General features: G+C 43.3%; 1 protein-coding gene across 1 annotated transcript in view; it reads right to left on the reverse strand.

Annotated features, from left to right (window-relative positions):
• Nucleotides 1–14,618, reverse strand: part of LOC306912669 (matrix metalloproteinase-16-like) — a 90,543-nt gene that overhangs the window by 17,271 nt on the left and 58,654 nt on the right. The window contains exon 5 of the mRNA XM_079489059.1: nucleotides 4,207–4,368. Within this exon, the coding sequence (XP_079345185.1) occupies nucleotides 4,207–4,368 (162 nt within the window). The remainder of the gene's footprint in view (nucleotides 1–4,206; nucleotides 4,369–14,618) is intronic.

The following is a 14,618-nucleotide window of genomic DNA, read 5'->3' on the forward strand; positions in this document are numbered from 1 at the left end:
ACTACATTTACCGTATTTGAAAACCTTAGTTACTACTAGTTACTTTGTAGATTTTGATTATTATTACTAAACATACTTCAGCCATAGCTCTGATCCATAGCTCTAATGCGTTGCATTTAGAGCTATGTTACTCTCAACTTCCGCCGCTTGCATGAATGCAGAGCAGCCTCTCGTCTTTAGCGTAAATAAAAATAACGTTTTTGCTACTCACCAAAACAAAGGCGGGTTGTGTCATTAGAAAGCCTACTTTCCTTAGTGGAAGCACTCTGAGCCACGTATAAACGGTACTTTTTGGCCAGAAAGGGATTTTTTTTCACCGGAGGAAAAATATTCTCTATGAGGCAATTCTCTGGGCAATATCGGTAGAAGGCGCAGTGGAGTAACTAAAAGTTTTTTTTTTCCGGTGGAAACAAAATCCCCTTTTGGCCAAAAAGTACCGTTTATACGTGTGGTGGGGGGCTCAGAGTGCTCCCACTAAGAAAAGTAGGCTTTCTAATGACACAACCCGCCTTTGTTTTGGTAGCAAAAGTAGCAAAAACCTTCTTTTTATTTACGCTAAAGACGAGAGGCTGGTCTGCATTCATGCGAGCGGCGGAAGTCGAGAGTAACATAGCTCTAAATGCAACGCATTAGAGCTATGGACCAGAGCTACTTCAGCCCTATACATTTCGGTCATTTGAAAATAGCCGATCTACAGTCTCACACAGCAGGAGCGATGTGAATTCTCTCTAAGTAAAAGTATCAAAACTGCAATGTAGAAATACTGTAAGTAGAAGTCCGGAATTAAACATTTACGTGCGTAAAAGTGCAAAGGTATTGGCATCAAAATGCACTTAATGTCTTATTTTCCTTTCGGCTTTTCCCCTCAGGGGTCGCCACAGCGAATCATCATGCCTCCATCACACCCTGTCGTCCTGTTCTCTCACACCAACTTCATGTCCTCTTTCACTACATCCATAAATCTTCTCTTTGGTCTTCCTCTAGGCTTCCTGCCTGGCAGTTCCAACCGCAACACCCTTCTTCTGCCGAAATACTCACTATCCCCTCCTCTGTAGGTGTCCAAACCATCTCAGTCTGGCCTTTCTGGCTTTATCCCCAAAACATCTGACATGTGCTGTCCCTCTGGTGTACTCGTTCCTGATCCTATCCTTCCCCAGAGAGAGCCTCAACATTTTAGTCTCTGCTCCCTCCAACTCTGCTCCCTGTCATTTCCTCAATGCGACCGTCTCTAAACCATACACCATAGCTGTCTGTCTCTAAACCATACAACATAGCTGTCTGTCTCTAAACCATACAACATAGCTGTCTGTCTCTAAACCATACAACATAGCTGTCTGTCTCTAAACCAGACATACAACATAGCTGTCTGTCTCTAAACCATACAACATAGCTGTCTGTCTCTAAACCATACAACATAGCTGTCTGTCTCTAAACCATACAACATAGCTGTCTGTCTCTAAACCATACAACATAGCTGTCTGTCTCTAAACCATACAACATAGCTGTCTGTCTCTAAACCATACAACATAGCTGTCTGTCTCTAAACCAGGCATACAACATAGCTGTCTGTCTCTAAACCAGGCATACAACATAGCTGTCTGTCTCTAAACCATACAACTTAGCTGTCTGTCTCTAAACCATACAACATAGCTGTCTGTCTCTAAACCATACAACATAGCTGTCTGTCTCTAAACCATACAACATAGCTGTCTGTCTCTAAACCAGGCATACAACATAGCTGTCTGTCTCTAAACCAGGCATACAACATAGCTGTCTGTCTCTAAACCATACAACTTAGCTGTCTGTCTCTAAACCATACAACATAGCTGTCTGTCTCTAAACCATACAACATAGCTGTCTGTCTCTAAACCATACAACATAGCTGTCTGTCTCTAAACCATACAACTTAGCTGTCTGTCTCTAAACCATACAACATAGCTGTCTGTCTCTAAACCATACAACTTAGCTGTCTGTCTCTAAACCATACAACATAGCTGTCTGTCTCTAAACCATACAACTTAGCTGTCTGTCTCTAAACCATACAACATAGCTGTCTGTCTCTAAACCATACAACTTAGCTGTCTGTCTCTAAACCATACAACTTAGCTGTCTGTCTCTAAACCATACAACATAGCTGTCTGTCTCTAAACCATACAACATAGCTGTCTGTCTCTAAACCAGGCATACAACATCTGTCTGTCTCTAAACCATACACCATAGCTGTCTGTCTCTAAACCAGGCATACAACATCTGTCTGTCTCTAAACCATACAACATAGCTGTCTGTCTCTAAACCATACACCATAGCTGGTCTCACCACCTGACACTTTTCTCCACCCATTCCAACGTGCTTGCACTCGTTTCTTCACCTCTTTTCCACACTCTCCATCTCTCTGAAATGTTGACCCTAAGTACTTAAAGTCCTCCACCTTCTTCACGTCTACTGATGTACTACAAAATTGACTTAATGTACAGTACCAAACGTAGAAAGTACTCATTATGCAGAATGTCCCATTTCAAGTTTTCAAATGCATGAAAATCATTTGAAAATAGCAGATCGTCACGCTCACAATGCATCGTATCGCAAATAAACACATATAGTGGAGAAAAAAGGACAATATTTGGGACAATATTTGGATCCAAGATGTAGTGGAGTAAACGTAAAAGTACTGAAAATTGGAAATACTCAAGTAAAGTAAAAGTACGGATACCTCAAAATCGTACTCAAGTACGGTACACGAGTAAAATGTACTTAATGTACTTAGTTATACTTTCCACCACTGCTTTACAGTACCAAAACGTTCTGGGGGTGCATACGTTTGTTAGACATACTAACAGTCCGATAGACATTAGTCTGACAACACCGTTGCTCTCGACAAGCACTGCCGGTTACAACTAACCAATGGCCAGTTAAAACTAACCTGTGGCTCCCGACACGCGCAGCGCGTTAAAACTAACCTGTGGTTCCCGACACGCGCAGCACGCTAAAACTAACCTGTGGCTCCCGACACGCGCAGCACGTTAAAACTAACCTGTGGCTCCCGACACGCGCAGCACGTTAAAACTAACCTGTGGCTCCCGACACGCGCAGCGCGTTAAAACTAACCTGTGGTTCCCGACACGCGCAGCGCGTTAAAACTAACCTGTGGCTCCCGACACGCGCAGCGCGTTAAAACTAACCTGTGGTTCCCGACACGCGCAGCGCGTTAAAACTAACCTGTGGCTCCCGACACGCGCAGCACGTTAAAACTAACCTGTGGCTCCCGACACGCGCAGCACGTTAAAACTAACCTGTGGCTCCCGACACGCGCAGCACGTTAAAACTAACCTGTGGCTCCGGACACGCGCAGCACGTTAAAACTAACCTGTGGCTCCCGACATGCGCAGCACGTTAAAACTAACCTGTGGCTCCCGACACGCGCAGCACGTTAAAACTAACCTGTGGCTCCCGACACGCGCAGCACGTTAAAACTAACCTGTGTCTCCCGACACGCGCAGCACCTTAAAACTAACCTGTGGCTCCCGACACACGCAGCACGTTAAAGCGAACCCGTGGGTTCCTGTGAGGTTATGTTTAGGGTTTTGTGTAGGGTGTCGGACTCATGACTGTAGGACTGTTGGTATACGTCGGACCAAACACCAGAGATGTTCTGGGTGCCCATGAGCAGTGGTGGAAAAATAACTCAATTGTTTTACTTAAGTAAAAGTAAAAGTATAAAAGTATTGGCATTCAAATGTACTTTAAGTACCATAAGTAGAAAGTACGTCTTATGCAGAATGTCTCATTTCAAGTTCTCAAATGTATATATATTTTTTTAAACAGTAGATCTTCAAGCTCACAATGTGTCACATTGCAACACATTATGAGCTTGTAGATCTGCTGTTTTCCAATGGACATAGGGCTGTATAAGTGGTAAATGTATGCTTTGCAGTAACAATCGAAGTAACCATAGTCACTATAAAGTTTTCAAATACATGTAATGGAGTAAAGGTACAATATTTGCCTCTGATATGTAGTGGAGTAGAAGTAAAAGTATTGGAAATTGGAAATACTCAAATATAGTACAAATGCAAATGCCATTCCACCACTGCCCATAGATGTTCTGGATGCCCATGAGGTGGTCCAGAGGCCCGCTTGAACTTCTTACCATAGTCCAGAGGCCAGCTTGAAATTATCTGTGTCCATGTTCTGGTAGAAGGTACTTACCATAGATGTTCTGGATGCCCATGAGGTCGTCTAGGGGCAGCTTGAAGTTCTCCGTGTCCATGTACTGGTAGAAGGGCGCCATGATGGCCGTGGGGTCGTTGGAGTGCTCCAGGCCCAGGGCGTGGCCCAGCTCATGGACCGCTACCAGGAACAAGTCGTTGCCTGCAGACACGAATCACAATCACAATCACATTCTGAATCACAATCAGAATCACAATCAGAATGAGCTTTATTGTCACATCACTCATGATGTGACTTCCAGACACTCCCTCTCTCTTTTCAATACAATAGAAAATGACTGAAAATGTATTTTTTTTATCAATTATCTCACAAAGTGTATTTTTCTTTTTTTTTAGCAGCCTCTACTGTTTGCGTCACAATTCAAATGTAAATGCGATGTAAATTGTCACTGGCCGGGGATTGAACCTAGCTGGCCTGACTGACCTCTAACCACAAGGCCACTGAATTGTGGCGCGCACATTGTCGCTGTCAGGCAGATACCTTGTATCTCCAAATTTCAACGTTTGTTTATTGAAAATTGTCAAATCTACCTTCTACTCCTCCGAGGGCTGATATTCTGAACTCATGCTCCACATGCTGGAAGTGCCAGGAGGAGGAGGGCACTCTCATGCACATGCTCTGGGACTGCATCCTGATTGGATGAAGGTTGGGCCACCTAGCCAAAAACGAAACCTAAGGTTTTTTGACCCCCAGGGGTGCACTGGGGACAGGGAGGAACTCCTTATATGGCCAGCACACTCTATAGTAGGGAGGATTATCACAACAAAAAAAAAAAAAAAGTGATATTTGAATTAAGTGAAATCACTGAATATACCTTTAATGCTGGGTCGTAAACGTATTATGTATTATTCACATCTGTGAATGTTTGGTTTAGTCAACTTGGTCAAGTGTCAGCGTTGGAAAAACTGTCTTTCAGACTTCTTAACAAAGTAGACAACTAGTGAAATGGGATAAGTGGGAGGCACACACTGGAGGCACTGTCTAATTGTAAACTGAGCAGACTATTATATGAACTGTACTTGAATTTCCATCGCCTTATTGTCTCCACCAGGCCGAAGGCATGGTGAGAGAGTATGTTTTGCACTCCGTCCGTGTGTGTGTGTGTCCGTCCGTCCGTGTGTGTGTGTGTCCGTCCGTCCGTCCTTCCTTCCGTCCGTCTGTGTACAGCTAATCTCCGGCACCGTTAACCCGGTCGATGCCAAACTTTGCACACACACTCCCTGGATGCCAACGATGAACCTCTGCCCCACATTTTCCAGAACGGCCTGTTATAGCGCCACCATGAGGCAGCTTTTCACATGTTTTACCTAAAACTGCACCGATCTGCGTGAAACGTTGCATGCACACTCCCTAGAGGCCAAGGACAAACCTTTGACCTGCATTTTCCGCATCTGCCTTTTATAGCGCCACCAGGAGGCCGACTTTTGTAAAACACATTTTTGGATATTACTCCTCCAGATTCTGTCCAAAAATCTCACAAATCGTTACACAGTATCTCTATCAGTGATGTAAATAGGGTGCGTTTTGCGTCCCAAAACGCACTTTATAGTTTTGGGACGCTAACTCCGCTCAACCTCTGCATCCACGGGATGCACTGCTGTACTCAGTCAGCATACACAGTAATAATAATCCACGTGGGGAAAAAAAGAAATCGTGGGGGGAAAAATGCGGTAAAACAATAATCTACGGACACGATCATTTTGCATGCCCGCATCCGACCTCATCCTATGTTATAAAACATAAAATCCACGTAGGAATCGTTCTTGTAGAACCACTAGTCTGTAACAACATTGTCAACACAGCGCGATGTGCGCCGCCATGTTGGCTCTGAGACTCTGCGCTCAGGCAGCCTCTAAGACTAGAGCCGTTTAGAGACGGAGAGTGACGACAATGGAGTGATCAGTGACGCATGCAGCCCCACGAATAAGCAGTGAATGGAGATGTCGCAACTCTCTCAACTAAACGGCGCTGCCTCCGACAGAAATATTTAGGGGAACATTTTTTTTTTAGCGTGACAAGCAGACCCGATTCAATGGGAAACACACATTGTGTAACACACGCGGATATTTTGATTAAGTATAATAATTGCAACTGCAAACAACTTTTGGTTGGTTTAAGCTATGTTAAATCCACTGTTGCCCACTATTAGTATTTCTTACTGAGTTGTGCTTGCTAATACTACTAGCCTACATTAAAAATATACTGTATAGGCCTATTTGATATGTTTATATATTTTTGTTTTATAAAATAAAATAAAAAATGTTTTATTATTATTATTTTTGCAACCACTCCCTTACGGAGCTATGTGTGTGGGCGGTGGCTGGGTGTCTGGGTGTCTGGGTATGAGCACGAAAACAGCATGGTTGTTTTTCACCATCTGTGCGCAACCTAATGCACACACAAACACGCACGCACGTATTAACTGTATGCTTTCGGGGGTGCCAGTACATTACAGTACAGTAGAGGGGCCGCCACACACGGTAACTCTGTCATTCTCAACCGTTTCGGACGCGACGCGGCACGCCAGAACCGGCCCGGCCCCCTGGGCGTGTTCCTGGGGGTCTGGAACATCCCCCGCGAACCCCCACACGGAGTTGCATCCCCTCACTTCACACAGGTGTGATTTTTTTTGGGACTCATTAGAATTTTTTGGGACTCATTAGAATGACCACCTGTGCATCCCGGGACTCATTACATTGAAAACCTATTTACATCACTGCTCTATGCTCATGTGCGCAAGTCGGATCTGTCCGATATTTCATATTCCATCCTAATTGGCTATAATTGGCTTTCACAGTTTGCAAGATTGCCCCGTTTTGAACAAAAGCCTCAAATCATGAACGCAGCGTGCAATTTACGTGAAATCTTTCACACATTTTCTTACTAGGCTGAGGAATATATCCCACCCTTTTCACATTGGCCTGTTATAGCGCCACCAACAGGTTGATTTTTGCAAAACACATTTTTGGAACAAAATGCCTCAAATCATCCAATTGCCATCAAAGGCGTATGAAGAAATGGCACCCTTTTCACATTGGCCTATTATAGCGCCACCAGGAGGCCACAACCTGCCCTGCCCTGGTGGAGACTTTTTCTAGTTATTTCTGTTATTATTATTTTCTTTTTCATTCGTTTTATGTATGTATGTTTTTTTGTTTTCTTTTTCCTTTATTGTTCACTTTTGCATTTTCCTTTTTTCTGCTTTAATTAATTTGTTTCTGATTGATTGATTTTTTTCTGTACCCTGTGATTGAAAAATAATACAAATATTAATCATAAGAAAATTGTCAAATCTACAAGGCAAGCTCTACAACGTGCAACATCGTGTGTGCTTGTAGTCTGACTATTTTCTCTATTTTATCCCTTTTTATGACAAAGTAACAGTTTTGGACATACAGGGGGTGTGTCCATCCGGCAGCGATAATGTGCACACACACACACACACACACACACACACACACACATCCTTGTTGTTGTTGGCACTGTTCAGAGGAAGAGGAAGCATCTGTCTCTGAATGTGGTGATTCACCGCTCCTGTCTGTCTGTCTGTCTGTCTGTCTGTCTGTCTGTCTGTCTGTCTGTCTGTCTGTCTGTCTGTCTGTCTGTCTGTCTCTCTCTTTCTCTCTATCTCTGTCTCTCTCTCTCTCTCTCTCTCTCTGCCTTCCTTTAATATAATATTAATAATAAATTACTGTCGTTGCAAATCACACCTCTGTGGAACCATGTCATTATGCATGCAATGCCGTCACACAATCCCCAGCTGACTCACTGATCACATGACTTCCCACGCAGCGTGTGCGAGCCACGCTGGTGGCTGCGTGCGTGCGCACTCTTTCTAGTGTGATGACTTCCATCCGTCTGCCATCAAAGAGACCAGAGAGACTCATTTACGCTTCCAAAGTGGTGTGTTTTTAGGAGTGTCTGGTGGCCAAGTTTAACCCATTTTGGGCGGGAACCCCTTTTGATGTTTTAAGCGTAACGTTATACTTCAGCTATTGAAAAATAGCAGATCTACAAGCTCATAGCATAGCAGACCTTGTAAATCTATTTTTGAAAAATCGTGAAAATGTAGTGCAAATCTTTGAATATATATTCTTTCAGAGCGAACGTTTTTGCTCAAATCGTTGCTTCCGGGGGCGTCCTTGGAACAACATATTTTCAGATGGGGGTCCGCGGCCAAATACAGATAATTCTTCTTTTCAGGAAATGGGAGAAAAAGAAAAGAACCTGTTGTAGTGGCTGACTAGCGATGCCCAATAAGAAAATAACCTGTTGTAGTGGCTGACTAGCGATGCCCAATCGGAATCAGAATCATCTGTATTGTCACATCATAGTTTTACAAGTAAAAAAAGTGGGTACTTCTGGTAATTCCGGTTTGTGGTTTCCTGCCTGATGACAACAAACCAGTGACTACAACATGACGTAAGTCACCATCCGCTCCCGGCCGGATCATAAACCCGAAAAGGAATGCTTCCCAGGCTGCTCCACTACTATGAATAAAGGCAGAAAAGACCCCCAATAAATATTTTAAAAAGGCGCTGGTAGTAGTGGGGGGGAGAAAAGAAAAGGTGTTGTGTGTGAACATATCCTTAGGGCCCTACATGTGCTCTCACTAGCAGAGCTATAAAAAAAAAACCTCAACATGTAGTTTAATTACAGACTTAACCTGAACCAGAAAGATGTGTGATAAATTTAGCAGGAAATATCGAGGGCAAACTTTTGCCCCCTGCGCTCTTTTATATTTACCTCACCGCGTTTGATTAGTCACACATGCGTGCGAAGCGTATGATACAGCCCCATCCGGACACACTGACACGCACACATGCACACGCACGTATGCGCACGCACATATAAAGCCTAGCCTCAGAACTTCGGTAATGTAGGCTGTACAGAAAGTGGGTCGGATCGAGCGTGCTGCGTCCAGCTGTGAGATTTGTAGACGGCCTAAACCCTTATTGACAGACATTAAGACTCTCTCTCTCTCTCACTCACACTCTCTCTTTGACTATAAGTCCTTACATAACCTCTCTCACACTTGTGCTGTCTTTCTTTGTTGTCTGGTTCTCTCTGTCTCTCTTTCTCTCTGTCCTGGATTCACTTCAACCCGTTCTCTTTCTAGTCAATGTTTTATCGTGCTCCCCCCATCTTCCACTCCCCATCATGTCCTCCCCTAACCCCATATCGTCCATCTGACCATTATCTCACAGGCAGCTTAGCTTAAATGGCTGTTTAATTAAGACCTGGAACACAGCTGTATCACCTTAGCCTTTAGTTTAAACCCCCCCCCCCCCCCCCCCCAAGAAGCAAATATTTGAGTTAAAAACGTTCGCTCTGAAAGAATATATATTCAAAGATTTGCGCCACATTTTCACGATTTTTACAAAGAATAGCAGATCTACAAGCAGATCTGCAAAAATTGCAGATCTACAAGCTCGTATAACATAATGCTTAAAACACCACAAGGGGTTCCCTCCCAGTATGGCTTAACACGGCAGCCTACCTCCTGTTGTGTTAAGTGGTGGAACGGGTTGGGCCGTGCCACCGTGGGCTCTTTAGGGAGCTTGACCCAGAAATGGTTGGATGGGAACCATTGGTTTCAGAGTTCACTTTTCAACCTAAAACCTCATTGTTCAGATGTGAAGAGATACCGGGAAAGAGAGTATAGGGGTAGCGGTTTGGGATGTTATCAGATGATGTAATCTCCGTCATCAGCCCTTATCAAGACCATGCAATGGAGCCAGTATGGACATTTACTACATATTGACGTTGTTACAATTTAGGCATTTAGCAGATGCTCTTAATCCAGAGCGATTTACATTAAGCATTAACAAAAAGCATGGCAATACATCACATACATAAAAAAGTAGTTACCATGAATCATACGTAAGCTAAGAACGTAACAGTGGAATATCTATATAATGAAACTATGCATGTATACTTTTTAGTGCTATGTCTACATAAAATGCTATAAGTCCACATAAAATGCTATCTATGTCTACATAAAATGCTATCTATAAGTTACATAAGCTCATGGGCCTTTGCATACACCTGTAAGGTCGTTACCTAGTCGTTTCCTAGTCACCTACTCGCGGTAGGCAATATGTAGGAAATGTCCATATTATTGGTGGTCAGTTATATTGGTGATAATCGGTTGCTAACATTCAAAGCGGGCGGTAGGGCAGTCATCAAATGGCCTACCCATCATAGGGTGACCAGAACCAAACGTTAATTTGGGACAGAAGCATTGCTTGTGTGGGACGGGACAGGGTAATATGATGTCAAATTTGATCATAGGCCTAATATTGCCTATCATTTTGTTACCCATTCTGGACGGGAACCCCTTTTGGTATTTTAAGGATTATGTCATACTCATACTTTAGCTATTGAAAAATAGCAGATCTACAAGCTCACAGCGCGGCACGGTGCTGCGCTACGAGCTTGTAAAAATTGAAAAATCGTGAAATTGTGGCGCAAATCTTTGAATATACTATATTCTTTCACAGCGAACGTTTTTAACTCAAATCTTTGCTTCTGGGGGTTCCCTGGAACAACATATTTTCAGATGGGGGTCCGCGGCCAAATACAGATAATTATGTGGGTCCTTGACATGAAAAAGGTTGAGCACCACTGACATACTGTAGAAACCTAGGTTTTTCAGAAAACGTTGTCGTTTAGTATTTAGAAGACATTTTTTGAATCTGACTTCAGGTCTAAATGGGTTAAACCAGAGGTTCCCAACCACCGGTCCGTGGGACATGTGCCACTGGTGCGCGACAAGGGAATCCCAAGTTCTCCCGTCGTATAAAGCAGGGGTTCTCAACCCGTGGGTCGCGACCCCTCGGGGGGTCGCCAAATTATTTTAGGGGGTCCCCAAATTATTTTCAAAAAAAAAAAAAAAAAAAGATTTTATTTTTCACGATTTTTCAAAAATAGCAGACCTACAAGCTCGTAGCGCGCCACTCGGTGGCGCGCAATGAGCTTGTAGATCTGCTATTTTTCAATAGCTAAATTATAACAATGCTTAAAACACCAAAAGGGGTTCCCGCCCAAAATGGTTTAAGGTTATTGTAGCAGTCAATTTATATTGGGGGTTGGGAGGGGGCGGGGCGGGGGTCCCGAGACATTGCCAAAGCATTTCCGGGGGTCCCCGGCCAAAAACGTTGAGAACCCCTGGTATAAAGAATAAAGATTCATTTGAAAACACGACTGAGAAAAAACAGAGGACAAACACCAGCGGATTGGCCGTTGCACGTAGAGCGCGACCCTCAATCACCCATTGGAATGCAACATTTGTATCCTACTCGTCTCTTTGAAAACCTTTAGTGCTCACTGTGCTTCTGATTGTGTGGGGACGACGACGACACATCTTGCCTGCCCAAAATCTAATTCCTGGAAACTGTTTCCCGAGGATTTTCCAAACAGTGGTGAAAAGTTGACTCTGTCCGTTCGAATGAAAATACCAAAGGATTCGTCAGCGGACGCGTCAGTGACTGTGATTTATAAATGGCTTCGAGTCCGTGTTACTTCCGTGTTGCGTAGCATAAGAGTGACATCACTGTCCAATCCTTGGTATCTGTACCGTTCATGTGTGCTCTGCGGGCTAATGAAACGAAACACTACACGGTGACGGTACAGCATTATTTCATGTCAAAACATTCAAGTATCAGAAGATGATGTTATACCCAGGTAAAGTAATGTCACTCTGCATGTTTAACTAAAGTTTTCCACATGTCCAAAGTAATTTCTGAAAACCTTTTTTTTAAATCATACTATGATTGTTGATATAAAGCCATTTAGGTCAATGATATAACATTATGTTGATATAATAATAATATAGCAGCGAGTATAATAATGAATGCCACAGACGAATAACAGTCCAAGTCCACACTATTGATCCATAATGTATAAATGATAGATAAGGGTTGAGGACAACGAGGCCTTTTCGTGGAGGGGTCAGAATGAAATTTGGACTTAGACTGTTTTTCGTCTGTGGTACTAAGGGCCAGTCAACTGTCTTCCGTGAGAACATTAGGCTTGGTATGATGACGTGCGACGATGAGCTTTACACCAGAAAGCCAACTATTAGGGGACTAACCATTAGGGCATTTGAACACTGCTGCCTTTCTGTAACCGCATCATTCTCTGGCACATGGATATGACACAGATTGAAGTGATATTTTTGAAATAATGTATTAGTTATTTATTTTTAGTCGTTATAACACCAGAACCACCATTACACTATTCCTGTCACGCACACTAGCCTCTGTACCCAGGCTTTATCTTTTGTTCGCATTCGGCTTAATGCACCCCCCCGCCCCTGGTTGCAGCTTGTGGTTGCACGCACGCACACAAGCACACACACAAGCACACACAGGTTTCTATGCTATATTTGTGAGGACATCAGCATTTTAGGACAGCATTGAAAGCGGATGAAAAAAGCAGAATAGTAGGCTAATATTCTGTGACATCGCCACCCAACTAAGTGGAAAATGGGGAAAATTCTACCTGCAACCCCAGAACCTAACATGTTGCAACACATTCTAACCCCAACCCGGAAGAGACACCTGTTCTAGGAGCTTTCTTGGCGCCTCTTGGTGCTACTGTCTGGTCATACCCACACTGTGCATACGCATGTTCTTTTTCTGGGTGTCCCTTATCTTCCTAAACATAAACATGTTTCTTCTAACTATACAACTTTTTTTTTCTTGTGAGGACCAGAAAAATGTTTTTCACAATGTCTGTTTCTCACATCTATACTTGCGGGAACATTTGGACCTCAAAGATATAACAGTGCACGTGCAATCGTGCATGCACTCACGCACGCACGCACACACGCACGCACGCACGCACGCACGCACGCACGCACGCAGCCTAGGGTGACTGGTATTCCTGGCATGCATTCAATAAAGTCCTTCCCATGCAGCAGATGTCTGCGCTGACAGCTATGCAACATAGCACCCTGCAGTATAATTTTACAGGTGGTTGCGGACAACCATTCTGATTGGTAAAGTAAAATAGAGACATTCTAACCAGGCTGTTGCTTCCCACATTCCATACCATACCATCAGCTCTTGTGGTGATAACTCTTTAAGCCATTTTTGATTTGTGGAATATTTAATCCAATTCCACACACAAACAATAAGTTGTGTTCCAACTCTGAGCCACAAGACAACATATTATCTGGGTAGTTATCATCCACCCAGTCTTGCGATGCTCAGACAACAATTCCACTATTTCTTCGAATGCTATATACTGTATATGCTATATACCTCCAAAATCTGAAGAAGTAAGCTGTCATTTGATCGCCATTTCCGTTAAATAAATAAAGTCTGCTTAGCACCGAGCTATATAATTATGCTTCAAATTATTTGAGATTTACAGTATGCCAAATGTATGACTGCAAAGATGAGACAGAAGAGGGAAGGAGGCGGGACATCCAGTTTACCCCTGTTTTCAGTGCTTCCGTGATCCTGACGGAAGCATTTGTGGCCAAATTTGATTGAGGGACTGCCATTGGATTTTTTAGAATTTTCGTTTTGTCATGTCATATGAAAGCAGGGAATCATATTTCAAATTGACATATTGGTTGTTCAGTTTGACCCACCCGTTTTGGAGATATGGAGTAATGTCTCCAAAAACTTATTTCAGACATGCTCTAGTGTGTGAAGAGTCTGCCTGTGTTATTAACTCATTTTGGATAAAAATGAAAATAAATCATTTTTCTCCTCTGGTGAAAAGCTGGAGGTTGCGCGATGGCAGGCTCTCAGTCAAATTTGGTCACATTTGAAAACAGTCTGGCTCGCAAGTCTAACATCCACCCCTGGCCAAACTCACACGTGTCTGTCTTTCATGCCCTGATGAAGACTCTAAGGAGTGAAAACATGTTGGCTTTTTAACTTTAATAAAGTACCCTGATTTTACATCCGCCCTCTCCTCCCTTTTTGTAGTGCTCAGATCACCCCTATTATTTCTCGTCTATTCTGTCTATTCTGTCAAGAAGTAGATACTGGAGACAATCTTCCAGCTTCCGTTCCTAAAACTGTGTTGAAAATCATATACCGGATATAGTAAAAGAAAATAAGTCGGTCCTTGTCCACTGTCTGTAGTTGTACCCGCAAATCTACAAACTCACAATGCCTCGTTAACGTGTGTCCGTCTCATCTGGCACGATGAAAGACCACCATTTTTACTTTTACAAATCTACCACCGCTGTGAGAAAGCATATTTTTCATCATATTGCCAGCTATCTGCAAAAACAGCCACAGACAGCCAAAACAAGGACTCCACTCTACGGGGCTCCAGGGAGAACTATAGCTAGTGAGCCAAACACATACTCAACAGGTAGTAGAAGCAGACATGGACTCATTACAGGGCGGGAGCTGGATGAAGCA

This window comes from Electrona antarctica, assembly GCF_951216825.1.
Source record: "Electrona antarctica genome assembly, chromosome: 20".
Classification (NCBI taxonomy): Eukaryota; Metazoa; Chordata; class Actinopteri; order Myctophiformes; family Myctophidae; genus Electrona; species Electrona antarctica.